Source organism: Aulostomus chinensis, chromosome 17 (assembly GCF_037954235.1).
Source record: "Aulostomus chinensis isolate RoL2024-O1b breed Wild chromosome 17, RoL_Achi_v1.0, whole genome shotgun sequence".
In the NCBI taxonomy this organism is placed as follows: domain Eukaryota; kingdom Metazoa; phylum Chordata; class Actinopteri; order Syngnathiformes; family Aulostomidae; genus Aulostomus; species Aulostomus chinensis.
In genome coordinates this window covers 15,072,228-15,099,681 of record NC_141336.1, presented here as the reverse complement: position 1 = coordinate 15,099,681, position 27,454 = coordinate 15,072,228, and the positions used below count along the sequence as shown (strand labels likewise).

At 45.6% G+C, this 27,454-nt stretch overlaps 1 protein-coding gene across 1 annotated transcript; it reads left to right on the top strand.

The window, feature by feature from the left end:
* The first annotated feature begins 1,196 nt into the window (after positions 1-1,196).
* Positions 1,197-27,355, top strand: dync1h1 (dynein, cytoplasmic 1, heavy chain 1). Its single transcript, XM_086182993.1, has 78 exons — positions 1,197-1,562; positions 2,423-2,510; positions 2,710-2,883; positions 2,971-3,226; positions 3,325-3,511; positions 3,596-3,867; positions 4,079-4,306; positions 4,394-5,047; positions 5,152-5,574; positions 5,669-5,848; positions 6,008-6,157; positions 6,278-6,424; positions 6,514-6,654; positions 6,841-7,017; positions 7,113-7,223; positions 7,354-7,473; positions 7,566-7,805; positions 7,923-8,078; positions 8,170-8,283; positions 8,367-8,477; positions 8,564-8,773; positions 8,862-9,008; positions 9,106-9,272; positions 9,355-9,528; positions 9,608-9,962; positions 10,054-10,248; positions 10,336-10,618; positions 10,751-10,851; positions 11,006-11,165; positions 11,280-11,520; positions 11,632-11,815; positions 11,913-12,125; positions 12,241-12,479; positions 12,607-12,763; positions 12,857-13,081; positions 13,194-13,424; positions 13,534-13,674; positions 13,782-14,015; positions 14,096-14,302; positions 14,417-14,538; positions 14,628-14,793; positions 14,946-15,109; positions 15,244-15,373; positions 15,498-15,631; positions 15,742-15,856; positions 15,943-16,104; positions 16,373-16,587; positions 16,661-16,865; positions 16,963-17,136; positions 17,281-17,400; positions 17,511-17,631; positions 17,831-18,026; positions 18,746-18,863; positions 18,958-19,173; positions 19,279-19,491; positions 19,625-19,752; positions 19,861-20,014; positions 20,424-20,570; positions 20,717-20,867; positions 20,968-21,221; positions 21,339-21,473; positions 21,557-21,651; positions 21,735-21,909; positions 22,004-22,079; positions 22,175-22,335; positions 22,422-22,533; positions 22,620-22,680; positions 22,760-22,883; positions 22,984-23,097; positions 23,184-23,354; positions 23,440-23,657; positions 23,745-23,848; positions 24,733-24,941; positions 25,174-25,327; positions 25,418-25,560; positions 25,650-25,818; positions 26,667-26,791; positions 26,882-27,355. The coding sequence occupies exons 1-78, from the start codon at positions 1,313-1,315 to the stop codon at positions 27,008-27,010; spliced, it is 13,923 nt and encodes a 4,640-aa protein (XP_086039119.1). The 5' UTR covers positions 1,197-1,312; the 3' UTR covers positions 27,011-27,355.
* Positions 27,356-27,454: the final 99 nt, after the last annotated feature.

Sequence of the window (27,454 nt, the reverse complement as noted above, 5' to 3'; positions counted from 1 at the left end):
ATTTAAAGTATTAAAAGAAAACTCAGTGTTCAGCATCAACCTTTGTCTCCCTCAGGCAGCTGACTCACTTTCCAGCTTATCCTACTTTTATTCTTGGCTCCCTTGGATGATTCAGCTCTTTAAAAATGCAGATTGTCATTTTTGCTCAGAAAAAAAATATCGAGTCAAGATGCAGAAGTCAGTGACATTGTTTCAACCCATAAACGAATTGCAGGATGAGTGATACCACTATTAAATCATTGTTGATGTTAGTGCAAATCATGAAAAATAAGCAAATCCCATGTCTGCTGTCTAAAGTAAAAGTCATAGGTTTCTAGAATGCTGAATACTTTCTGAAATGTTGCATTCATTGATGAAACAAAGGTTCTCATGTTAAGTTTGCTTCTGTCAATTTGAAATTTTGTTAGGATCTGCTGAATAAAACTAGGATATAACATGTTTTTAAAAAACTATTGATTGTATTAACATAAAAAGAGAATGCCACGTCATTGTATGGCAGTGAAAATAGTGCAGATTTGTAACAAATATCACGGATAAAGTCTTGTAGACAAGGGAGAAAAGCATTACAGCAGCATAATGCTGAATCATGGTGGACATCTCCCTTTCTCCCTCTAGCTGTTAAACTGTACTGAACGCAAGAAAGCAAGAGTCTGATTCTCACAACTGCATTGTGGGTATTGTAGTAGAAGTGGGTGTAGTTTGTTATTTGACAGTCAATCGGAAAAACTCTTACTTAAACAACACTTACCATAATCCATTGCGTGAATAAATCTGACGTTCCAGGGCTGCGGCATTTTACAATAGAGATTTGAACGATCGTTCATTTGGATATATAGAACACGATTCCGTTCATTAGAACGGTTCGCAGAACCGTTTAGTTCTAAATTGAGTTCTGTGGTGTAAAGATAACGTCTGAAAATCATCTAGATTCTACAACATATACATTCAAGCCACTCAATTACGTTTGTATTACAGGTTTTGGATGCAGTTCTTAAAACTCATTGACAGAATTACAGTTCGGGAACAAACTTTGAGAAATCACAGAACTATATTTTTCATTTTATTGAACATATATTTCAGTTGGCAAAGCTTTCTGTTAGAAGACTCCAACTCCTCCCTTTTGACTGGTTTCAGGAATCGAACTAGTTCAATACGCTCACACAAATGATTCGTTCATTCCGGCGACTCGTTATTCAGCGTTCCGCCTCTATTTGACAGCAGCAGTCGACTTGTGACCAGACTCACCGCAGCCTGAAAGCGTTTCTTTGTTCGCTGTCAAACTTAAATCGGTGGTCCCTGACCGCTTCCTAGGATGTCTGACGGCGGAGGGACAGAGGAGAACTCCGGCACCATGGAAGTGTCGGCCGTCCACACGGTCGCTGATACCTCGGTGCTGCAGAAGCACATCCGTAAGCTTGTCCCGCTGCTCCTGGAAGATGGCGGCGAGGTGCCGGCCGCACTGGAAACCGCCCTGGACGAGAAGAGCATCGTGGAGCAGATGAGGAAATTTCTAGCTGACCCTCAAGTCCACACCATCCTGGTGGAGAGAAGTACACTGAAAGGTACATTTAGCAAGGAGTGGCTAGCTAGCTCTCTGATTGAATCTGATGTACGGTTGGATTTTTCAATCTACGTTAGCTTGAGTGACGCAGACGCAGCGTGATTGATTTAAGCTTCCAGATACACCAGAGGTATAATAACAGTGGGTTCAAACCTTAAATTAAGGTCGAGAAAGCAGAGAGGCAATGAAACACAATTGCTTGCTTCGTAAAAGAACCGTATCTTAAGTGTGCTACGCCATAATGGGTGGGTAGCGAAAGCATATCGATGAAAATACACCTTGCTAAAGTAGTACTCAGTTTTGTCTTGCTGTTTATTTACAAAGCCCAATAAAACCCTCTTTTCAAAAGGTATTTAAACGTACTCAGAAGCTGGGTCACGAACAGTAAAGTACAAAACTGACTGTAGAATAGAGCTTGTGTTATGAAGGCAAGTCATGCTGCCATCATGTGAAAAAGCTTGTATCAATGAACACATTCTCTTCAGTTTCCTCCAGGCGAGTTGATCTTTAATTTTGGAGCTTTAATGTTTTGAACCTCGATCCATTAAAAGCGCGCATGATGAGCTCCTTGTATTATCTGGATGCTCGGACAGAAAGTGTCTGATTCTGTTTCTCCTGCTAAAATTACTGATGCTGCAATGCAGGCTGTCTGCAGATGACCAGCCCTGTCCTCCCCAGCTAAGGAAGGCGGGTGGGGCTGTAGATGTGTTTTTAAAGGAAATGAAACTACCATCCAATTAATTTTTACCCTCAAGATTTTGGTGATTAAAAAAGTAGACCCTGCTGAGTTGTATGACGAGATCAGTAGAGTGTCAGTATGAAAATGGGTTCCGTCACTTATTATGATTTTTATTCACACAGAGGATGTTGGAGATGAAGGGGAGGAGGAGAAGGAGTGCATCACTTACAACATCAGCATTGACATACACTATGGGCTTAAGTCTAACAGGTAAATCATGCTAATTTACTGCTAAAAAGTCCTTTATTCAGCCATGCATGTAATTTGTTTATACTCAAATTTACTTTTTAATCTGGAAAACCAGAACATCCTTCATAGAACCTATTTATTTGTTGTTGGTCTTAAATATGCAGCGTCATTTTGAGCTATGATTAGTTCATAGTTTTCTCTGCTTTCCGCCCACTTGCAGCTTGGCTCTGATTAAGAGGACCGGTGTCATTGATGCAGACAAGCCCATATCAACCCAAGTCCGAGTTCTGACCTTGAGTGAGGATTCTCCCTATGAGACACTCCACTCTTTCATCAGCAATGCTGTTTCTCCCTTTTTCAAGTCTTACATCCGTGAGTCTGGCAAGGCAGACAGGTAATTGTCAGAGAAAATCAATGAATTAAATGTCTTTTCTTCAGTGAGTGGAACATGAATAAGTTGTACCCTTTAATAACCCTTTAGAGATGGAGATAAAATGGCACCATCTGTTGAGAAAAAGATTGCTGAGCTGGAGATGGGCCTTCTCCACCTTCAGCAGAACATCGAGATCCCTGAGATCAGCCTTATCATCCACCCTATCATCACAAACATTGCGAAGCAATTCTATGAGCGTGGAGAGAAGCCCAAAGTCACTGACTTTGGCGATAAAGTGGAGGACCCAACCTTCCTTAACCAGCTTCAGTCTGGAGTCAATCGCTGGATCAGGGAAATCCAGAAAGTAAGACGCACCGCTACATTTATAACTCAAAACAATGCAATTACAGTTTTTCCCTTCATAGTAACCACTGGATTTATTTCTCTGCTTCTTGTCTCTAGGTAACAAAGCTTGATCGTGACCCCGCCTCTGGGACAGCCCTGCAGGAGATCAGTTTTTGGCTGAATCTGGAGAGGGCCCTCAACAGGATCCAGGAGAAGAGAGAGAGCCCTGAAGTTCTGCTCACACTGGATATCCTCAAACACGGCAAACGTTTCCACGCCACCGTCAGTTTTGACACTGATACTGGTGAGTAACTGGTAACTATTGCACTTATTTCACACATTGAGTTGTTTGAATAAAGTTTTACGGTGCACTCATTTCTTCTCACAGGTCTGAAACAGGCTGTGGAAACCGTCAACGACTACAACCCTCTGATGAAGGACTTCCCCCTCAACGACCTGCTCTCCGCCTCTGAGCTGGATAAGATTCGCCAGGCTCTGATGGCCATCTTCACTCATCTGAAGAAGATTAGAAACACCAAATACCCCATTCAAAGAGCACTCCGTCTAGTTGAGGCCATCTCCAGGGACTTGAGCTCACAGCTCCTCAAGGTGTTGGGCACCAGGAAGCTCATGCATGTTGCCTACGAGGAATTTGAAAAGGTTGGTGTGGCTTTTTCTGGTACAGATTAGATTGAATGTTCTCCCATGCAGCGTGCAGCCCTCAGCTCTTCACCAGTCTGCAGTAGTGGAAAGATGAGGTGAAATGGGATTCTGTGTTATGATTCCCAAAGCGTCTGTTTGTTTTTTGTTCTCTTTTTGTGTACCATAATTCTCCCAACATTTCAACTTGCCGTTTAACATCTGTGTGCAGGTGATGGTGGCTTGCTTTGAGGTGTTCCAGACCTGGGAGGATGAATATGAGAAACTGCAGGTGCTTCTGAGGGACATCGTGAAGAGAAAGCGAGAGGAGAACCTTAAGATGGTGTGGCGTCTCAGCCCCGCCCACAGGAAGCTTCAGTCTCGTCTAGACCACATGAGACGTTTCAGAAGGCAGCATGAGCAGTTGAGGGCTGTCATCGTTCGTGTGTTGAGGCCTCAGGTAAATGTCGGTCACCTAGAAGAGGCCTTAACTTTTTTTTTTCTGCAAACTTGTGAGAAATGTTTTTTCATATCCTCTTGTCCCTAGGTGTCTGCTGTGCCTCAGCATGCTCCTGGTGAGACAGTCGAGCCTCAAGACATGAAGGTAGCTGGAGTTCTCTTTGATGCGGCTGACGCTAACGCTATTGAGGAGGTCAACTTGGCATACGAGAACGTCAAAGAGGTCGATGGCCTTGATGTGTCAAAAGAAGGAATGGAAGCCTGGGAGGCTGCCATGAAGCGCTACGATGAGCGTATCGACCGTGTTGAGACGCGTATCACAGCCCGCCTGCGTGATCAACTGGGAACCGCCAAGAATGCCAATGAGATGTTCCGCATCTTCTCCCGCTTCAATGCTCTCTTTGTGCGCCCCCACATCCGCGGTGCCATCCGGGAGTACCAGACCCAGCTCATCCAGCGTGTGAAAGATGACATCGAATCACTGCACGACAAGTTCAAAGTGCAGTATCCTCAGAGTCAAGCATGTAAGATGAGTCATGTCAGAGATCTGCCTCCAGTTTCTGGATCCATCATCTGGGCCAAACAAATCGACCGTCAGCTGACTGCGTACATGAAGAGGGTGGAGGATGTTCTTGGAAAAGGCTGGGAGAATCATGTGGAGGGGCTGAAGCTGAAGCAAGATGGAGATAGCTTCAGGGCTAAGCTCAATACTCAGGAGATATTTGATGACTGGGCTCGCAAGGTATGAAGAGGACATTTACTGCCTAGATTTGCAAAAAGATGTGCTCGATTTTTTTTTTCTTCTCTCCCCTCATTTGAATTTCCTGTCAATTGCTTTTGTTACAGGTGCAGCAGAGGAACCTCGGCGTGTCTGGTCGCATCTTCACCATTGAGAACACTCGTGCCCGCGGACGCACAGGAAACATGCTCAAACTTAAAGTCAATTTCCTCCCAGAAATCATCACCTTGTCTAAAGAGGTCCGCAATCTGAAGTGGTTGAGCTTCCGGGTTCCTTTGGCCATTGTCAACAAAGCCCACCAAGCTAACCAGCTCTACCCGTTCGCCATCTCTTTGATCGAGAGCGTGCGCACCTACGAACGCACTTGTGAGAAGGTGGAGGAGAGGTCCTCCATCTCCCTGCTGGTGGCCGGGCTTAAGAAGGAGGTTCAGGCTCTCGTTACAGAGGGCATCACCCTGGTCTGGGAGTCTTACAAGCTGGATCCTTATGTACAGAGACTGGCTGAGACGGTTTTCAACTTTCAGGAGAAGGTCTGTATGGGGGAGGAGTCAAAGGCAATCATCTTAAAATGTATCTTGGGTGTCAGTAAATAATAACATGATGTGTTTTTTGTTGTGTTTCCAGGTGGATGACCTCTTACTGATCGAGGAGAAAATAGATCTGGAGGTCCGCTCGCTGGATACTTGCATGTTTGACCACAAGACCTTCTCTGACATCCTCAACCGTGTCCAGAAAGCTGTCGATGACCTGAATCTTCACTCATATTCCAACTTGCCCATCTGGGTCAACAAGCTTGACATTGAGGTAAGTAACACAAACTTGCTCCAACTGAAGGATTTGTTGTCATCCTTAAAAAATACAGAAGTGCACAACATAAACTAAACTAAAAGCTTTTTTGTGTGTGTGTGTGTGTGTGTGTGTGTGTGTGTGTGTGTGTGTGTATTTTTTGGTCTTCTTTTGTAGATTGAACGTATCCTGGGAGTGCGTCTGCAGGCTGGTCTTAAGGCCTGGACCCAGGTGCTCCGGGGTCAAGTAGAGGATAAAGCTGATGTGGATATGGACACTGAGGCTCCACAAGTGAGCCACAAACCCGGAGGTGACCCCAAGATCAAGGCAAGTATAGTCACTAGCTTCTTGATGTTGCCTTGTGCCAGTTATAAACCACTGGTAAGGCTTCACTTCCACACACATCAGACTTTTTGTTCTAATAAACATGTTATTTTCTTTTCCCAGAATGTTGTGCATGAACTGAGGATTACTAACCAGGTGATCTACCTGAACCCACCAATTGAAGACTGCCGCTACAAGCTTTACCAGGAAATGTTTGCCTGGAAGATGGTTATCCTGTCCCTTCCCAGGATCCAGAGCCAGAGATACCAGGTAGGGATCTAACTTGTGTGATAGGTTTGATCTTATTTCTTCATTCATGCTGTTGCTTTAATCCAAGTAAATCTGTTCCTCCTGGCCAGGTTGGCGTCCACTATGAGCTTTCGGAGGAGGAGAAGTTCTACCGAAATGCCCTGACCAGGATGCCAGACGGGCCCGCTGCCTTGGAGGAGGCCTACAGTGCAGTTGAAGACATTGTCACTGAGGTGGAGCAATATGTCAAGGTAAGAGCTTTTCATCATCATGAAATCGTACTACTAACTTCTTGGAGGAAAGGATTAAAAAGAACACCGATCATAGCAGTAGTGTCCTCTTTCTGTTACCCGTCCTTTTGAATACTTGCATAAAAAAAATGTGCATTCATTTGTGATTTTTACTCACTGAGCGTTTTCTCTCTTGGCTCTGTCCAGGTGTGGCTGCAGTACCAATGCTTGTGGGACATGCAAGCTGAGAACATCTACAACCGTCTGGGTGAGGATCTCACCAAGTGGCAGGCCCTGCTGGTTCAGATCCGCAAAGCACGTGGAACCTTTGACAATGCAGAGACACGGAAAGAGTTTGGACCTGTAGTCATTGACTACGGCAAGGTAATAAGGCTCGTCTGACTTACAAGCTTCTGTAAATGAAATATCCTTGGCAATTTTTTTCACCCCCCCCCCCCCCCCCCCACCCCTCCTGTCAGGTCCAGTCCAAGGTGAACCTGAAGTATGACTCCTGGCACAAAGAAGTGCTCAGCAAGTTTGGTCAGATGCTTGGTCAGAACATGCAAGACTTCCATGCTCAAATTTCCAAGGTAATGCATAATAACATTGACACATCCTTTTTTTTAACTTCAATCACACTGAGATAACCGTTCTGCAAAATAGTTTGAAAAAAACTTTTATTTTTCTGTCATTTCAACATTTTTACTTTTCACTTGCAAGTCTCGTCAAGACCTGGAGCAGCATTCTGTGGACACTGCTAGCACATCGGATGCTGTCAACTTCATAACATATGTCCAAACTCTGAAACGCAAGATCAAGCAGTTTGAGAAGAATGTGGATGTAAGTAGTCTGTTTAAAAGAAAAGAGCAGTATGGCCTCTTTTGTTTTATAAATGTGTAAGTTCTGAATATGATTCTATTTTCTGCCCCTAGTTATTCCGTAATGGGCAGCGTCTGCTGGAAAAGCAGAGATTCCAGTTCCCCCCATCTTGGCTCTACATCGACAACATTGAAGGCGAATGGGGTGCATTCAGTGACATCATGAAGCGTAAGGACACTGCTATCCAACAGCAGGTGGCCAACCTGCAGATGAAGATCGTCCAGGAAGACAAAGCAGTCGAAAACCGTACCACTGACTTGCTAAATGACTGGGAGAAGACCAAACCAGTTGCTGTAAGAGAAATAGGATCATAGGATTCCATTTGAAATAAAGTATACAGCACATATGCAATGACAATTGTATAATAGCAGCTTATTTTACATGATTGAAATGTCTAAATGTGTCACTAGGGTAACCTGCGTCCTGAGGAGGCTCTTCAGTCTCTTACAATCTACGAAGGCAACTTTGGCCGTCTGAAAGTTGAGAGAGAGAAGTGTGCTCGTGCCAAAGAGGCTCTGGAGCTCACCGACACCGGCCTGCTCAGCGGCAGTGAAGAAAGGGTGCAGGTAATGTCAGCATACTTTTACCTTTGAAGACCAACTAAGAGCAAGTGGCAAGTATTTCTCTCAACATTTTTGTGACTGTGGTGAATTGCAGGTAGCACTGGAGGAGCTGCATGACCTGAAGGAGGTGTGGTCCGAGCTGTCGAAGGTGTGGGAACAGATTGATCAGATGAAAGAGCAGCCATGGGTGTCCGTACAACCTCGCAAGGTGAAAATTATTCAATTGGATCATTGAATCGCCATCGAGTCAATTTCTCTTGCATCTAAACATGATTTTGTCTGTGTTTGTAGCTCCGTCAGAATCTGGATGCCCTCCTGAACCAGCTGAAGAACTTCCAAGCAAGGCTGAGACAGTACGCATCCTACGAATATGTCCAGAGGCTACTTAAGGGATACCTCAAGGTCAGGAAGTTAGTTTTTTACGTAAATTTTGATCAGCAGAAAAATAACTTTAATGAGAATCTGTACTGCTTTTGTTCTTTGCTCAGGTGAACATGTTGGTGATTGAGCTGAAATCAGAAGCACTGAAGGACCGCCACTGGAAACAACTGATGAAGCGTTTACACGTGAACTGGGTCCTGTCAGAACTGACCCTGGGGCAGATCTGGGATATAGATCTTCAGAAGAATGAGATGGTGGTGAAAGATGTTCTCCTGGTAGCCCAGGGAGAGATGGCTTTGGAAGAGTTCCTCAAACAGGTGAAAGGGAGTGAACAGATAAAGTGATACTTGGAGGAAATTTCTTTCATAAAGCCAAAAATACTAATGTTGTGGTTGTTGTCTTCAGATCCGCGAAGTGTGGAACTCTTATGAACTTGACCTGGTGAACTACCAGAACAAATGTCGCCTAATTAGAGGCTGGGATGACCTCTTCAACAAAGTCAAAGAACACATAAACAGCGTGTCTGCCATGAAATTGTCCCCTTACTACAAGGTAAATAGTTGAGGTTGTGAGATGATAGTTTTTGTCAGATGAGTATTGAATTGCTGCAGTATGACATATTTATAAAATCTGTGTTATCTCTCCTCAGGTGTTTGAGGAAGATGCCCTGAGCTGGGAGGATAAGCTGAATCGCATCATGGCTCTGTTCGATGTTTGGATTGATGTCCAGCGCCGTTGGGTCTACCTGGAAGGTATCTTCACAGGAAGTGCCGACATTAAACATCTGCTCCCTGTAGAGACCCAGAGATTCCAGAGGTACATCAAGAATCTGTTTATTCTTCACTCCACCAGTGAGGAATTGATTCAACCATAATCTTCTTTCTTTTGTATTCCACAGCATCAGCACAGAGTTCTTGGCACTAATGAAGAAAGTGACAAAGTCTCCACTAGTGATGGACGTGCTGAACATACAAGGAGTGCAGAGGTCCCTGGAGAGACTGGCTGACCTCCTTGGAAAAATACAGAAAGCCCTTGGAGAGTACCTGGAGAGGGAAAGATCCTCATTCCCAAGGTAAAAAAACGATTTTGTGAATGTGCATTATTGTCACTGTACAAAAAAATCAAATGGTCACGTTGAATATTTGTTCCAGGTTCTACTTTGTGGGAGACGAGGACCTGCTTGAGATCATCGGCAACAGCAAGAATGTTGCCAAACTGCAGAAACACTTCAAAAAGATGTTCGCAGGCGTCTCAAGCATCTTGCTCAATGAGGACAACACCGAGGTACTGGGAATATCATCCCGAGAGGGCGAGGAGATTATGTACAAGACACCAGTCTCTATCACTGAGCACCCCAAGATCAATGAGTGGCTGACACTTGTGGAGAAAGAGATGAGGGTGACACTGGCCAAGCTGCTTGCAGAGTCTGTCACAGAAGTCACGGCCTTCAACAAAGGCACCGCTGTCGACTTGAGCCAGTACATCAACTGGATTGATCGTTACCAGGTTTGTCGTGAGGGAATTGAGCATGCATACTTTTATGTTCAAATATGACATGTTCAACATTGTTTTATTTTTGTTTCCTCTCTCCCCCCAGGCCCAGCTGGTGGTCCTTTCCACTCAGATTGCCTGGTCTGAGAACATCGAGTCTGCCTTGACCACTGTCTCAGGTGGTGGGGACATGACCCCCATGCATGGAGTGCTGTCAAATGTAGAGGCCACCCTCAACGTGCTGGCTGACACTGTGCTGATGGAACAACCACCGCTTCGCCGGAGGAAGCTAGAACACCTGGTATGGCGGAAATCTTCTTGAGAAGGTGTTTTGGTTTTTTATAATATTGTGTGATAAATTATCTGAAATTTGTTTTTTCCCCCTCAGATCACCGAGCTGGTCCACCAACGTGATGTGACCAGGACTCTAATCAAGAACAAGATCGATAACCCAAAGTCCTTCGAGTGGCTCAGTCAGATGCGCTTCTACTTTGATCCCAAACAGACGGATGTCCTGCAACAGCTGTCCATTCAAATGGCAAATGCCAAGTTCAACTATGGCTTTGAGTACTTGGGTGTCCAGGACAAGCTGGTCCAGACACCTCTTACAGACCGCTGCTACCTGACCATGACTCAGGCTTTGGAGGCCCGCCTTGGAGGGTCACCATTTGGTATGCCTATTTTTTTTTCTTTTCTTTTTTCCTCTTTTCTTTTTTTTTCATCTTTTATTTATTCTTTTTTTTTTAACATGTCTGAGTTAGTTGTTGAACAAAAAAACTGAACAAAATCTTTCCTGCATGTAGGACCTGCTGGTACAGGGAAAACTGAGTCAGTGAAAGCCTTGGGTCACCAGCTTGGCCGTTTTGTCCTGGTCTTCAACTGTGACGAGACATTCGACTTCCAGGTATGGGACTTCATTCACATTCAAGTTTTATTTTTTAGGTTGGATTATAGCTAAAATAACAATTGGAAGCCATTGAGTATCCATTAAGCATTTACTTGTCACTTGCCTGTTACAAGATTTATGTGTTCTAACTTCCATGTCGTCTTGTCTTTAGGCCATGGGTCGTATCTTCGTGGGTCTGTGCCAGGTGGGAGCCTGGGGCTGCTTTGATGAGTTTAACCGTCTGGAAGAGAGAATGCTGTCTGCTGTTTCCCAGCAGGTCCAGTACATTCAGGTGGCCTTGAGGGAACACAGCAACCCCAACAGAGACAGGAGTAAGTAACTGGGGTGTCTAGAGTCGACTTTTCCTTGCCATTGCTAAAAATGTGAGCCATAGCAAGTATATTTGAGAAACACCCTTAACAAACTACCTCTTATCATCATTTCAGGTGTGCCTGTCACCACAGAACTCCTGAACAAGCAGGTGAAGGTTAGCCCAGATATGGCCATCTTCATCACCATGAATCCTGGCTACGCTGGCCGTTCCAACCTGCCTGACAATTTGAAGAAGCTGTTCCGCAGCTTGGCCATGACCAAACCTGACCGTCAGCTCATCGCCCAGGTCATGCTCTACTCTCAAGGTTTCCGCACCGCTGAGATCCTTGCCAAGAAGATTGTACCTTTCTTCAAGTATGTTCATAATTAAGCAAAACCTTAATAGTTTTCAGTGGATTGTGTGTGTGTGTGTTTGTTGTTGTTGTTTTTTTTTAAGGTCTTGTTATATCTTTGTCACCATTTCAGACTGTGTGACGAGCAGCTGTCCTCCCAGAGTCACTATGATTTTGGCCTCCGAGCTCTCAAGAGCGTGCTTATCAGTGCTGGTAATGTCAAGCGTGAACGCATCCAGAGGATCAAGAGGGAGAAGTTCGAACGTGGAGAAGTTGTTGATGAGAATGAGATCGCAGAGAATCTTCCCGAACAAGAGGTGCAGAAACTGCTGTTAGAACTTGTTACTGTTTTTAAAGGACCACTAGAAAACCACAAACAGCAGCTCAACGGATTTTGACCTTCCATTCCTGTAGATTTTGATCCAGAGTGTATGTGAGACCATGGTTCCCAAACTGGTGGCAGAAGACATTCCTCTGCTGTTCAGCCTGCTGTCCGATGTCTTCCCTGGAGTGCAGTATCTACGTGGAGAGATGACTGCCCTGAGAGAGGAGCTCAAGAAGGTCTGCAGGGAGATGTACCTGACCTACGGAGACGGTGATGATGTGGGCAGCATGTGGGTGGAGAAGGTAAGCTAAATATTGGCTATTCACATCTTTATTAGTGTGGACAAGAGCGTCAGGGCCCTGATCCCTTCTCTGAAGATGCAAAACAACAACTGTTTTCTCATTCACCCTCTTCCAGGTGCTCCAGCTGTACCAGATCACGCAGATCAACCACGGTCTCATGATGGTGGGACCTTCAGGGAGCGGGAAGACCATGGCCTGGAGGGTGCTCCTCAAGGCCTTGGAGAGGCTGGAAGGTGTTGAGGGCGTGGCCCACATCATTGACCCCAAAGCCATTAGCAAGGACCACCTGTACGGAACCCTGGACCCCAACACTCGTGAATGGACTGATGGCTTGTTCACACACATCCTCAGAAAGTGAGTTGTTTTGTAGACAGATTTAGAAATGGTACAGTACTACTCAAGGCACCTCTCATCTTGATTTGTGGAAATTATAATTATTGTAGATCGTAATCTTTGTGTTTTTAAATACTCTTCATTCCAGAATCATCGACAATGTTCGAGGTGAACTGCAGAAACGCCAGTGGATCATTTTTGATGGAGACGTCGACCCTGAGTGGGTTGAAAATCTGAACTCAGTCCTGGATGACAATAAGCTGCTCACCCTTCCAAACGGAGAGCGTCTCAGCTTGCCACCAAATGTAAAAGCAACAACATTTCAAACAGACTTGTCTTTTTTAATCTTACTATGTTGATGATATCTTGGTGTTAACCACACATACATTCCTCTCCAGGTGCGTGTCATGTTTGAAGTACAGGACCTGAAGTATGCCACCCTTGCTACAGTGTCTCGCTGTGGTATGGTCTGGTTCAGTGAGGACGTCCTCAGCACTGACATGATCTTCAACAACTTCCTGGCTCGCATCCGCAGCATCCCTCTGGATGAGGGAGAAGATGAAGCTCAGCGCAAGAGGAAGGGCACAGAGGATGAGGAGGAGGCTGCATCACCAATGCTGCAGGTAATGCCACAAAAAAAAAAACTCAAGCATTTCATATGTTCAACACTTTTCACATTGTGTGAAAATGTTACTGCATCTCTTAAGTGATGTCCTGTTCTCCATGTTTCCCTAGATTCAGCGAGATGCTGCAGCTATCCTGCAACCATACTTTACCTCCACTGGCCTGGTCATCAAGGCCTTAGAGCACGCCTCCAAGATGGAGCACATCATGGACTTCACCCGCCTTCGCTGCTTGGGTTCACTATTCTCAATGCTACACCAGGCTTGCCGCAATGTGGCGCTTTACAACAACAATCACCCCGACTTCCCCATGCCCATCGATCAGATGGAGAGATACATGCAGGTAACTCCAGTGGCTTTAGCAAAGAAGAAGTGTCCTCTACAGATGTGTCCTTGGAACTATATTGCCACTAATTGGTTTTAAACTTCCTTTATTTCTTGTCTCACTACAGAAATATCTGATCTATGCTGTACTCTGGTCCTTCTCTGGTGATGGACGGCTCAAGATGAGGGCTGAACTTGGAGAATATGTCCGTCGCATCACCACTGTGCCCCTCCCCTCTGCTCCCAACGTCCCCATCATTGACTACGAGGTATAAAGGAGCCTTGATCAACTACAGCTTCGTGTCATTTATAATTAAATATGTGTGGCAGTTTTATATTTTCAGACTAAGCATCATAAAATACCTTTTGCGCTCAGGTGTGTATCTCAGGGGAGTGGCAGTCCTGGCAGGGGAAGGTGCCCCAGATTGAGGTAGAGACCCACAAAGTGGCATCACCAGATGTCGTGGTTCCCACCCTGGACACAGTCCGCCATGAGGCCTTGCTTTACACATGGCTGGCAGAGCACAAACCACTGGTGCTGTGTGGACCTCCTGGTTCTGGAAAGACTATGACCCTTTTCAGTGCCCTCAGAGCCTTGCCTGATATGGAGGTGAGACTAGATAAGGGAAGTTAAGTATATACAGTAGGTACATACTTGCATCGAAAATTCACCACATTTCCTTTTGTTAGGTTGTGGGTCTGAACTTCTCCAGCGCTACCACCCCAGAGCTGCTGCTGAAGACCTTTGACCACTACTGTGAGTACCGCCGTACCCCCAACGGTGTGGTCCTCGCCCCCATTCAGCTTGGAAAATGGTTGGTGCTGTTCTGCGATGAGATCAATCTACCGGACATGGACAAGTATGGCACACAGAGAGTCATCTCTTTCCTCAGACAGGTACGGAATGTGAACGGTCACAAGGGTGGTGGTTTACCAGCAAAATATATCTCCCCTGGAAGTTTGGTGTCACTTCCTCTTTATGTTAAAGGCAGTGGTGTATTTTCTCTGCAGATGGTGGAACATGGAGGGTTCTACCGCACCTCAGACCAGACATGGGTTAAACTGGAGAGGATCCAGTTTGTTGGTGCCTGTAATCCTCCCACTGATCCTGGTAGAAAGCCTCTCACACACAGGTACAGATTGAACTCCTGTAGAATTAGAAGGCATTAATTTTCCCCAAAAATTGTTCTGAACAATAAAAGTTGTTGTGTGACATTTCCAGGTTCCTGCGTCACGTTCCGGTGGTGTACGTTGACTATCCCGGCCCGGCCTCTCTCACCCAGATTTATGGAACCTTCAACCGCGCCATGCTGCGCCTCATCCCTTCTCTGCGTACCTACGCTGAACCTCTCACTGCTGCCATGGTTGAATTCTACACCATGTCTCAGGTGAAGACAAAATACACACTGAATTTGATTTGCAGTCATCCATGAAAAAAGTTGTTACAATTAGGGAAGAACTCTTTAACTTCGAGGAAAAAAAAAATCCTCCGTTGGTGTGTTTTGTTTTATTCACAATATTTGTTTCCATGCCCCCCCAGGAGCGGTTCACCCAAGACACCCAACCTCACTACATCTACTCACCCAGAGAGATGACCCGCTGGGTTAGGGGCATCTTTGAGGCCCTGAGGCCACTTGAGACTCTCCCTGTTGAGGGACTTATCCGCATCTGGGCTCACGAGGCTCTCCGCCTCTTTCAGGACAGGTACGTGCAAGTTTTGTAAAGCCATTTATATCAAAACAAGGATATTTCCAATCTACGTAATAACTCACTTTAATTAATCTTGGATAAATGTGGTTGGCCTTCATCTTTTTTTGTTGTTGTTGTTTTTCCCCTAGGCTGGTTGGTGATGAAGAGAGAAGATGGACAGATGAAAACATTGACATGGTTGCTCTTAAACACTTCCCTAACATTGATAAGGAGAAGGCTCTCAACAGACCGATCCTCTACAGCAACTGGCTGTCAAAGGTGATCTAGTGACAGATGGGGGGGGGGGGGGATGCTCTGAAGTTGCTCCTCCTTAAATAGTGAGAGGTCATCTAAGGTACTCAGCAGTTTAATGTCGGACTTTGTGTCTTCTTGGTGAATGCAGGACTACATCCCAGTGGAACAAGAGGAGCTGAGGGACTATGTGAAGGCCCGTCTGAAGGTCTTTTATGAGGAGGAGCTGGACGTCCCGCTGGTGCTCTTCAACGAGGTGCTTGACCATGTCCTCAGAATTGACCGGTGAGAAACAGCCTTCATTACTTCTGATTGACATCTTTTTGAGGCTTAATTTGACTTTCTGACCTGTATAGTGGTTTGAAATTATCTTAAAAATAAATATCTTCCTCTAGAATCTTCCGTCAGCCTCAAGGACATCTCCTGTTGATTGGTGTGAGCGGTGCTGGGAAGACGACGCTTTCTCGCTTCGTTGCCTGGATGAACGGACTCAGTGTCTACCAGATCAAGGTTGATCCAAGAAGTATTAAGTTGATTGGAAACAATATGAGTAAATCTGTTTGTTTATTATAATAGATTTGTTTGTGGGTTTTCAGGTACACAGGAAATATACTGGAGAGGACTTTGATGAAGACCTTCGTACAGTGCTGCGACGCTCAGGTTGCAAGAATGAGAAGATTGCCTTCATCATGGATGAGTCCAATGTGTTGGATTCTGGATTCCTTGAGAGAATGAACACCCTGCTGGCCAACGGAGAGGTAATGTGGGTCCAGTCCATCGCGGTCTGTTGCATGACCTTTCCTCCTTTCTGACTAGAGCAGACACTAGCTAGCTAACTAGGGTTTCCGTCACCCTGTTTTTTTTATGCACATTTTGTCAACTACTTGGCTTTTTTTTTTTTTTCCTTTTTTGCTAACTTTCTAAACATTTTCTTTGCATTGAGATGGAAACCAGGCAACTGTCTTTTAGGGTTGTTTTGAGTTGAAGATTAAGTTTTTCCCAGTATGACAATCCTGTTTTCTGTAGGTGCCTGGCCTGTTTGAGGGCGATGAGTATGCAACCCTGATGACTCAGTGTAAGGAGGGGGCTCAGAAAGAGGGACTAATGCTGGACACACACGAGGAGCTGTACAAATGGTTCACCAGCCAGGTTATCCGAAACCTCCACGTTGTTTTCACTATGAACCCATCATCGGAAGGCTTGAAGGACAGGGCTGCCACATCTCCAGCTCTTTTCAACAGGTAGGTGGATGATCCGTGAGCATGAATACATCCAGCAGTGTAGCTAAGCTAACTGGAAACTCTCCTGTGTCAGGTGTGTGTTGAACTGGTTTGGAGACTGGTCCACAGAGGCTCTTTATCAGGTGGGTAAGGAGTTCACCAGCAAGATGGACCTGGAAAAGCCAAACTACAAGGTGCCAGACTACATGCCCATCGTCTACGACAAGCTCCCCCAGCCACCGTCTCACCGTGAGGCGATCGTCAATGGCTGTGTGTTTGTTCACCAGACACTCCACCAGGTAGGCGTAGTTTCACAGGTTCAGGCTAGCTCACAGTGTGATTGGCAAAATCCCTCAGCCAAAATGAATGCATGCCTCACTTCCACTTAACTTGTAGGCTAACAACCGTCTGGCAAAGCGAGGTGGCCACACCATGGCCATCACTCCTCGCCACTACCTGGACTTCATCAACCAGTACGCTAACCTGTTCAATGAGAAGCGCAGCGAGCTGGAGGAGCAGCAGATGCACCTCAACGTTGGTCTACGCAAGATAAAGGAGACAGTCGATCAGGTAAAATAATTTTGTGCTCGCAAACTTTTAAGTGCCAATTTATCCCACCTTGTCCACAGAAGACACAAGATAGTTTTCTTCTTGTGGAATTTTGATGTTCCCTGTTTTCTTACTCCCAGAATGTAATTGTGCTTCCTCATCCAGGTGGAAGAGCTTCGCCGTGACCTCCGAATCAAGAGCCAGGAGTTGGAGGCAAAGAACGCTGCTGCCAATGACAAGCTGAAGAAGATGGTTAAGGACCAGCAGGAGGCTGAGAAGAAAAAGGTACAATCATTTCTTTCCTTGTCAAATACAAACAGACTGTCGATTGTAAGTATTCTAATGCTCCTCCATAGATGTGCTCCTTATTGAAACTGTTACTCTTATGATCCCAGGTGATGAGCCAGGAGATCCAGGAAGCTGTGTACAAGCAGCAGGAGGTGATCAAGGACAAACAGCTGAGTGTCAAACAGGACCTGGACCAAGTGGAGCCTGCTGTTATCGAGGCTCAGAATGGTATGTATTGCGTTGGTTTACGTGGCCATTTTTGTTCTACACAACATCGCAATTGAGCAACTACTTTTGTCTGAACCTCTTTTACTAAATCTTGTCTCATGGTGACTTCTGCTTCCATGGTTCTCTGCTTATATCCCCACCTTCATCACTGCCCCTTACCTTTTCATAATCCGTATTCTTGTCTATATGATATTGTTAGCTGTTAAGTCCATTAAGAAGCAGCACTTGGTGGAGGTGCGCTCCATGGCCAATCCACCTGCGGCCGTCAAGTTGGCCCTGGAGTCCATCTGCCTGCTCTTGGGAGAGAGCACGACGGACTGGAAGCAAATCCGATCCGTCATCATGAGGGAGAACTTCATCTCCACCATTGTTAACTTCTCTGCTGGAGAGATCAGGTGAAAAGAGTTAATGTTTGACATTGTTCACTAAAAACTGCCCTGTCTCTCTTTCTCTCTCTCTCTCTTTATCTTTTTCCATCTGAGGTTCCTTCTTTTCTCTCTATATGGTACTCTTTTTCGTTCTCCTCTGACTTTTTTTTTCAAACACACTCCTACTTTCGTCTAACTAGCGGTGAGCTCTATTAAGCGGCAGCACCTAGTAGAAGTACGGGCTATGACCAATCCCCCAGCTGCAGTCAAACTGGCCCTGGAGTCTATCTGCCTTTTGCTTGGGGAGGAGACCAATGACTGGAAAAAAATCAGACAAGTTATTATCAGGGACAATTTCATCAGCAGCATAGTCAACTTTTCCTCTGAGGAAATGAGGTACTGGTGTCGAGACATCTGTCGTAGTGTTTTGCCGATGGAAGCACAAATGATATTTTTAATCAGTTAAATAATCAGACAACACGTGTGATTAGTACTGATTTTCCTACTCAGCAAATCGGACAACGAACTGATTGTACGATATACGACCCATCCTGGTTAGTGCTCATCATGATTTGTGTATTTCACTGTGAAGATGTTAGAACCTTCTCCTTCCAGATACAGTTGAAATGATCCTGTGCAATATTCACTGAATTCATGTTTAATTCTGTGTGATTCGTCATCCTTTGTCCACACGTCTTTAAAGTATCTGACGCTCATACGTCTTCATTTGTTTCCACTTCATCTAGTGACACCATTCGTGAAAAAATGAAGAAGAACTACCTCTCTAACCCCAGCTACAACTATGACCAAGTTAACAGGGCCTCATTTGCCTGTGGACCTATGGTGAAATGGGCCATCGCCCAGGTAAAGAATAGCAAACAACAATGAATAAAAAATGCAGATAAGAATGGAGGAAAGAAAAGGATTTCTCTTGTATTATGTTCTGCCGCTCTCCTAGCTCAACTATGCTGACATGCTGAAGCGTGTGGAGCCTCTGCGTAACGAACTCCAGAAGCTTGAGGATGACGCCAAGGACAACAAGACAAAGGCAGAGAAGGTGGAGCAGATGATCCGAGATTTGGAGAATAGCATCGCTCGCTACAAGGAGGAGTACGCTGTCCTCATTTCAGAAGCCCAAGCCATCAAGGCTGACTTGGCTGCAGTTGAAGCGAAGGTAACGGGCCAGCAAACCTACATTCAATTAAAAAAAAAAACAACAAAAAAAACCCTCTTTTGTTCCAATCTAAACTGATGAATCCTTTTTTCTGTGAACGTGCAGGTGAATCGTAGCACAGCCCTGCTGAAGAGTCTGTCAGCTGAGAGGGAGCGCTGGGAGAAGACCAGCGAGACCTTCAAGAACCAGATGTCCACCATTGCTGGAGACTGTCTTCTCTCCGCAGCTTTCATTACTTACGCCGGCTACTTTGAGCAACAGATGAGGCAGAATCTGTTCACCACTTGGTCTCATCACCTGCAGCAAGCCAATATTCAGGTAAGTAAAGCATTTCTGATCGTTTACATTTGATTTGAACCAGATGCACATGACAGTATTTAGCATTTTCTTTGAATCCGCTGTCACATATGTATTTATACTTAAATCCTATTGGCCTGAATTTCTTCTTCAGTTCCGTACTGACATTGCCAGGACTGAGTACCTGTCCAACGCAGACGAGAGACTTCGCTGGCAGGCGAACTCTCTTCCAGCTGATGACCTCTGCACTGAGAACGCCATCATGCTCAAGAGATTCAACAGGTCAGTATGTGTTGCCCTCAGGTCAGATACACGCTCACTGTTGGGAAAACTGAGAATCAATCAGTCGTGAGTTGATTTGACATCCCGTTTATCTTTACCAACCTCTAGGTACCCACTTATCATCGATCCATCCGGTCAAGCCACTGAGTTCATCATGAACGAATACAAAGATCGTAAGATTACCCGAACCAGCTTCCTGGACGATGCCTTCAGGAAGAACCTGGAGAGTGCCCTACGTTTTGGAAACCCACTTCTGGTCCAGGTACGAAATGCTGAGTTACACTGCCACTTGTTCACTGTCTGGGTTGATTGTCCACATTTAGGATTTTTGCGCTTATAATATTTTTTCAGTCACATTTCAATCCTTGATGTTACTGCCACACATTGGAGTTTACTCTGAATGCACAAAATCATCATTTCAAAGAACTGTCTCCCAACAAAATAACTCAACCGCCAACAAAAGCAACATTTAGCATGACAGTGATTTCATGTTTGTGACTGCAAGTCCCAAAAGTACAAACATGTTCCATCATTTCAAAACGGTCACACTATCATATATTTTATTCCTTAATCATAAATTGAAATTGAATCATCATTACGACTCTTTAAATTTTACTAAGGTGTTATGAATAGGCTCATTACTCCTTGGCTCTAACATTCTTTTTTTTAAGGATGTGGAGAGTTATGACCCCATCCTGAACCCAGTGCTGAACAGAGAGGTCCGCAGGACTGGAGGACGTGTCCTTATCACCCTGGGAGACCAGGACATTGATCTGTCACCTTCGTTTGTCATCTTCCTCTCCACACGAGACCCAACGGTGAGGAGAATAAAGATCATGCAGCTGAACTTTAGTCATAAATGTTAACAAAGGATAGTGTAAAAGGTTGTTTTGCTTTTATCTAGATTAGAGAAACTCCTAACTATTTGTGTACTGAGAGATTAACCTGTCGTCTGTTCTTGCAGGTGGAGTTCCCACCAGACTTGTGTTCTCGTGTGACATTCGTCAACTTCACCGTGACGCGCAGCAGTCTGCAGAGCCAGTGTCTCAATGAGGTCCTGAAGGCTGAGAGGCCTGACGTGGATGAGAAACGCTCCGACCTCCTCAAACTTCAGGGTGAGACGCAATTGGCACAGTAACAGGACGATCTGACCGGAGCATGGTGGAGGAAGCTCCATTGAGCGGCGACTGATCAACACCTGTCCTGTCTCTATAGGCGAGTTCCAGCTGCGTCTACGCCAGCTGGAAAAATCCTTGCTGCAAGCCCTCAATGAGGTTAAGGGTCGTATCCTTGACGATGACACCATCATCACCACTCTGGAGAATCTGAAGAAAGAGGCAGCAGAAGTGACCAGGAAGGTTGAGGAAACTGACATCATCATGGCTGAGGTGGAAGCAGTATCACAGCAGTACCTGTCCCTGTCTTCGGCCTGCAGCAGCATCTACTTCACCATGGAGGCTCTCAACCAGGTCGGCTCACTCGCTCCTATGTTCTCCCTGACTGATGTCAAGCACACAGGCGCCCTGTAATACAAACTGTTTCAATTTGTGTGTGCAAACAAATAATAAATTTGTGTCTTGCTTCAGATGCACTTCCTGTACCAGTATTCTCTTCACTTTTTCCTGGACACCTACCACACTGTGCTTTACGAGAACGCCAACCTCAAGAACATCACTGATCACTCTCAGAGGCTTGCTGTCATCACAAAGGACCTCTTCCAGGTATAAATTGCACCTCTTGACAACAACACTTTAGCTGTATGAAAGCTGTGGACAGATGTTTCGGACTGTTCTCTTTGACGTAGGTGGCGTTCAACAGAGTCGCCAGAGGTATGCTGCACCAGGACCACATTACCTTCTCCATGCTGCTTGCTAAAATCAGCCTCAAGGGGATGACCAAGTAAGATGACCCGATTAAACCAGTCTACTGGTGCTTTTTGCAACAACAAAAAAGGTTTAGGTCTAACAGCTGTTTGTTTGCAGTGAGCCTCCATACGATTCTGAGTTCCAGCACTTCTTGCGTGGTAAGGAGATCGTTCTGACAGGCATGTCATTGCCCAAGGTGAAAGGTCTGACCTCCGAGCAGAGTGAGGCCATGGTTCGCCTCAGTCGCCTACCAGCATTCAAAGACTTGGTGGAAAAAGTTCAAGCTGATGATGTGAGTATTGAGAGGTACTTTTGGACTGACACTAATTACACCAAACCTCTAAATATAATCGACTGTCTGTGATTTCCTTGTTTTGTTACCTCAGCAAATCTTCATGTGGCTCGAGAGCAACACCCCAGAGCTGGCTGTTCCTTATCTGTGGTCAGAGGAGAAGCAGGCCAGTGAGTATACCGACTTTACCAAGCAGTTGTTCATTTTAAAATATTCTGCATAAACATAACCTACTCTGCCCTACCCTTTGCATCATCCTCCTCAGCTCCCATCGGCCAAGCAGTACACCAGCTGCTGCTGATACAGTCTTTCCGCCCCGACCGTCTGCTGGCTATGTCGCACATTTTCGTGTCAAAGGTTCTGGGAGAGACGTTCATGAACATCATCGAGCAGCCTTTCGACCTGGCTAATATTGTGGATAGTGAGGTACAGACAGATTCCGTCATCGTTTTCCCTCCAGAGCATTTTTTAACAGGGTTGTTGAATCTGACATGTTTCTCTTGTGTCTGCAGGTGAAGCCCAGCACACCAGTGTTGATGTGTTCTGTACCAGGTTATGATGCCAGCGGCTTGGTCCGGGATCTGGCTGCTGAACAGAACAAACAAATCACTTCAATCTCTATTGGTAAGTGATCTTAATGTCACAAAGCAGAACCTGTTAGCTGAACTTACTGAGGATCCTGTTCATGTGTGCTGTTCTACCGCTCACAGGTTCGGCTGAGGGCTTCAACAAGGCTGACAGAGACATCAACACTGCTGTCAAGTCCGGCAGGTGGGTTTTCGTAAGTGGTCTTTTTATGTAAAACTAGCTTTTTCTTCTGTTAATCTTGCATCCATCCTTTGTCCTGCAGGTGGGTGATGCTGGAAAACGTTCACTTGGCCCCTGGATGGTTGATGCAGCTCGAAAAGAAGCTTCACTCTATGCAGCCTCATGCCAGCTTCAGGCTATTCCTCACAATGGAGATCAACCCCAAGGTATCAACGGACACTACAACAGAATTAATTCTCTCCTGTCATTCCAAACATCCTGATGGCTTTCACACCTGCGTGTTCCTGTATCATCTCTTCCTGCCAGGTTCCAGTGAATCTGCTTCGTGCTGGCCGTATCTTTGTGTTCGAGCCTCCTCCTGGTGTCAAGGCCAACATGCTCCGCACCTTCAGCAGCATCCCTGCTGCTCGCATGTGCAAGGTGACAAATGTATAATAAGCTTGGTTATTGCTTTCAATGCTGCCTTCACTTCTTATCTAAAATGTTTTTTTCCCCTCCTTCTCCAGGCACCCAGTGAGCGTGCCCGTCTCTACTTCCTGCTGGCCTGGTTCCATGCTGTCATCCAGGAGCGTCTGCGTTATGCACCGCTTGGCTGGTCGAAGAAGTATGAGTTTGGAGAGTCTGACCTCCGCTCCGCGTGTGACACTGTCGACACCTGGTTAGACGACACAGCTAAGGTCGGTGATCACAGCAGAAATCCCACAAACATGTCCTATAATTATTATCAAACCACACAACTGTTACCGCACAACGCACATACAGGGTCGTCAGAACATCGCACCAGACAAGATCCCATGGGCAGCTCTGAAAACTCTGATGGCCCAGTCCATCTATGGTGGCCGCATTGACAACGAGTTTGACCAGCGTCTCCTCATCACCTTCCTGGACCGCATTTTCACCAAGAGTAGCTTCGACAGTGAGTGCAAACTGGCCCTCAAAGTTGATGGACACAAGGACATCAAGATGCCAGAGGGCATTCGGTCAGTAGCTTTTCGCCACTCTTCAGTTTTTTGACATTTTGTGACCTCAACCAGTTATGGTTTCTCATTTTTTTTTCTGTCTTTCAGACGCGAGCAATTCATGAACTGGGTAGAGATGCTTCCAGACACTCAGACTCCAACTTGGCTTGGGTTGCCTAGCAATGCCGAGAAGGTCCTGCTCACCACTCAAGGTACGCCGCCAGCAAGTCATCTTCATCATTTTTATATGAACTGGACTACAACACAACTTAATCTTCTTCCTCATTCATGTTTTTTTCCCTGGTCAACTGCTTTTCATAGAGCAGATTAACAATCTCTCTCTCTCTAATCTAGTGCCTGAACTAGTTTGATGGGGCGTTTCAGTGTGGGGAGCGGTCGAGATCTCATGTGTGTTTGTTCCCTCTGCTAATCTCTCATCTCATCGGTTCAGTTGGTCTTTTAGTTTCACACGTAGCTCCCGGATGCTGTCGACTGTCGCGTTGTAGAATTGTAGCCGTGGTATTCTCCCTGGAGGAGAGAGGGTGTGTGTGTGTCCTCACCCTCCAGCAGCTGTATTTCACTACCAACATGTCGCTTTGCTGAGATACCCTCCCCACCCCACCCTCCTATTAGGACTCTCTCACCCCCCCTCCCTTAGCTGCAGCACCATCATATACCTCCTGTTTGGTCAGATTGATCTCCGTCCCGCTTATCCCCTTTGTTGAAGCATCCACCCATCGGCCATGTTCAACCTCTCCCTCATCCTCACCCTTAAGTTTCTCTCTCACCCTTGCCACCCTATATTTTTACTTTCTTTTACAGATCCAGTCAAGAATTGGGTTAATTTATCCATTTGGGACTTATTCTGAATGTGAAGTTATTGCCTGAAGCCTTGTGTGTCATTTTTTAGTTCTTATTTGTCTGTCGTTCCTCCTTTTTTTTTTTCTTTTTCTTTATTGGTTAAAAACCCTTTATTAACACATCCTGGAGGTAAGATATTTGTCTCTTTTGTCCCTCAATTAATTTCTCCTCCCACCACGGTCCTATCTCCCACCTCCCTACCCGCTCACTTCCCTCCCGTCGCTGGGCTGCACAGGCACTGACATGATGGGTAAGATGCTGAAAATGCAGATGTTGGAGGATGAGGACGACCTCGCCTATGAGACGGAGAAGAAGGAACGCACATCGTCCACATCTGACGCCCAGCCAGCCTGGATGAGGACCCTCCACACCACTGCCTGCAACTGGCTTCAGCTCATGCCGCAAACAGTCAATCCACTCAAACGCACAGTGGAGAACATCAAGGTAACGTGAGAAACATCAAAAGTTTGGGAAAGTTGGGATCCAGGATATGGACCTCTTTAAATAGATTGTTCTCTCTGAGGACCTGCAAAACAATCCCTTAAGGTTTTGTTTTTCATGTAGACTCTTTTGGCAGTAAGTTAAATAAGAATTACAACACGTTTGAATTTCAGTAGATCAAATTGTTTCTCTTAGTCATATTGTTGTATTCTTTATCCAAACACACACGCACCAGGATCCGCTCTTCCGTTTCTTTGAGCGTGAGGTGAAGATGGGTTGCAAGATGCTGCAGGAGGTGCGTCAGGATCTGTCCGATGTGGTGCAAGTGTGCGAGGGCAAGAAGAAGCAGACCAACTACCTTCGCACGCTCATCAGCGACCTCGTCAAAGGTGAGAAGTCTGAAAAATAACTGCACTTTAGTTAGAAAACTATGATTTTCAAATAGCAATGGTTTACTCCTGGCTGTCCTCCTCTCCCAGGCATCCTCCCTCGCAGCTGGTGTCGCTACACAGTTCCAGCTGCCATGACAGTGATCCAGTGGGTGGCAGACTTCAGTGAGCGAATCAAACAGTTGCAGCAGATCTCCCAGGGAGCTGCCAGCGGGGGTGCAAAGGAACTGAAGGTGAAAACCGGTTCACTACATCCTCATCACTTAAAATGGGGGAAAAAAAGGCACTAATTTTCTGCACCTGCCTCTCACTCTCTGTGTAGAACATCCATGTGTGCCTTGGAAGCCTGTTTGTTCCTGAGGCGTACATTACTGCCACCCGCCAGTATGTGGCCCAGGCCAACAGCTGGTCTCTGGAGGAGTTGTGTCTGGAGGTCAATGTCACCAGTGCCCAGGGTGCTGCTCTGGATGCCTGCAGCTTCGGCATCAAAGGTGTGAATCTAGATCTAATCTAGAATGAAAGGATGCGTGTTGTAAATGCTATCGCATAAACAACAATGAAGGTTTAGGTGGATTTGTGTATATTCTCAGTCATCCAGGTCATCGTAATTCTCAAGAATGAATCAGTTTGGGCAACTGGACTCACCTCTTGTAAGTGAAGATGTTTCACCTCTCATCCATAAAGCTTCTTCAGTTCTAAATTTCTGGTAGGGAGTATCAGGTATATAACCACCCAAGTGGGTGGTGGCAAACCCAAGTGGTCGTAAGGCCAAAACAATAGACTCATTAGGTGGTCAGGGTGTTGCTGGGCTTAAAGTGCACAGGGATGGTTTGAAAGAGGGGTGAAAGAAGCAGTTCATATCAAACTAGAGTGACCGTCTTTGAACAGAGGAGGGGGTCTCAGACACAACCTATCACCCACCTAAAATGCTATTCCTTAGATCCCTCCCCAGAAAACAGAGCCAGCATTCACGCCTTCTCTCAGGTGACCCAAACGACCCCCCCCCCCCCCCCCAGAGGGCTAGGAGGGGTAATGACCCAAAAGTGAGGCCAACGACTCACATGACCACCTAACGAGCCTATTATTCTGGCCTCACGACCACCTGGTTTTGCCATTGGAGGCGAAACGTCTTCACTTACAAGAGATGAGTCCGTTTGCCTAAATTGTTTAGTCTTGAGAAGGTTTAGGTGACACTAGACCCAAAACTCTTCAAAATAAAAATGGAAGATTTCTGAAAATGACACAGCTGCTAGTAACTGTGCCCCTCCCCCTGCCCACCCCAACCCCCCCAAAAAATTGTGTCCAACAGTTTTAATGCTGGTTCTGTCCAATATTCCAGGACTCAAACTGCAGGGAGCAACCTGCGCCAACAACAAGCTGTCTCTGTCGACCTCCATCTCCACCGAGCTGCCTCTCACTCAGCTCCGCTGGATCAAGCAGGGCAACGCTGAGAAGAGAAACATGGTACAATGATCTTTAAATATCAACGGTTTTAAGAAAAAAAACATCGGGCGACTTCCTCCAGTGCTCATCATTTTCTCCTTTTCACCGCAGGTGACTCTGCCCGTGTACCTGAACTTCACCAGGTCTGACCTCATCTTCACCGTTGACTTTGACATCGCCAACAAGGAAGATCCGCACAGCTTCTATGAGCGTGGAGTCGCTATCCTGTGCACGGAGTAGATGAAGTCAGCTCCCTTAAGATCAGGAGTCTTGATAATTAACTAAACCAGAATTAAAATAATCACATTCATCGCCTATTAACCGCCACTTATAAAAGTAGTTTGTAGCCTTCATTCAACTGGAAAACATAAGATACGTTTGTGGAGCAGTAATGTCCTCGTGTGTAGTGTTTGAGAAGCGTCAGAAGGAATTGAGAAAGTTGTCGGTTGGTAATTGGTGGGGTAAATCGAACTTGGAAAAAGGAAGTTGAACGGAAAAGATGTTTTAGTGAAAGAAGTAGGATGTTTTTAGGATTAAATAAAGTTTGTTGGAATGAAATGAACCGCATTAAAGTTGTCATTGTCTGGTTTATGTGTGCGCTATGCTAAGGGTTGGACTGCGTTGATTAAATACACATCCTATTTGTAGAATCTAAAAATGAATCTTCCAGTTGTGCATTTATTA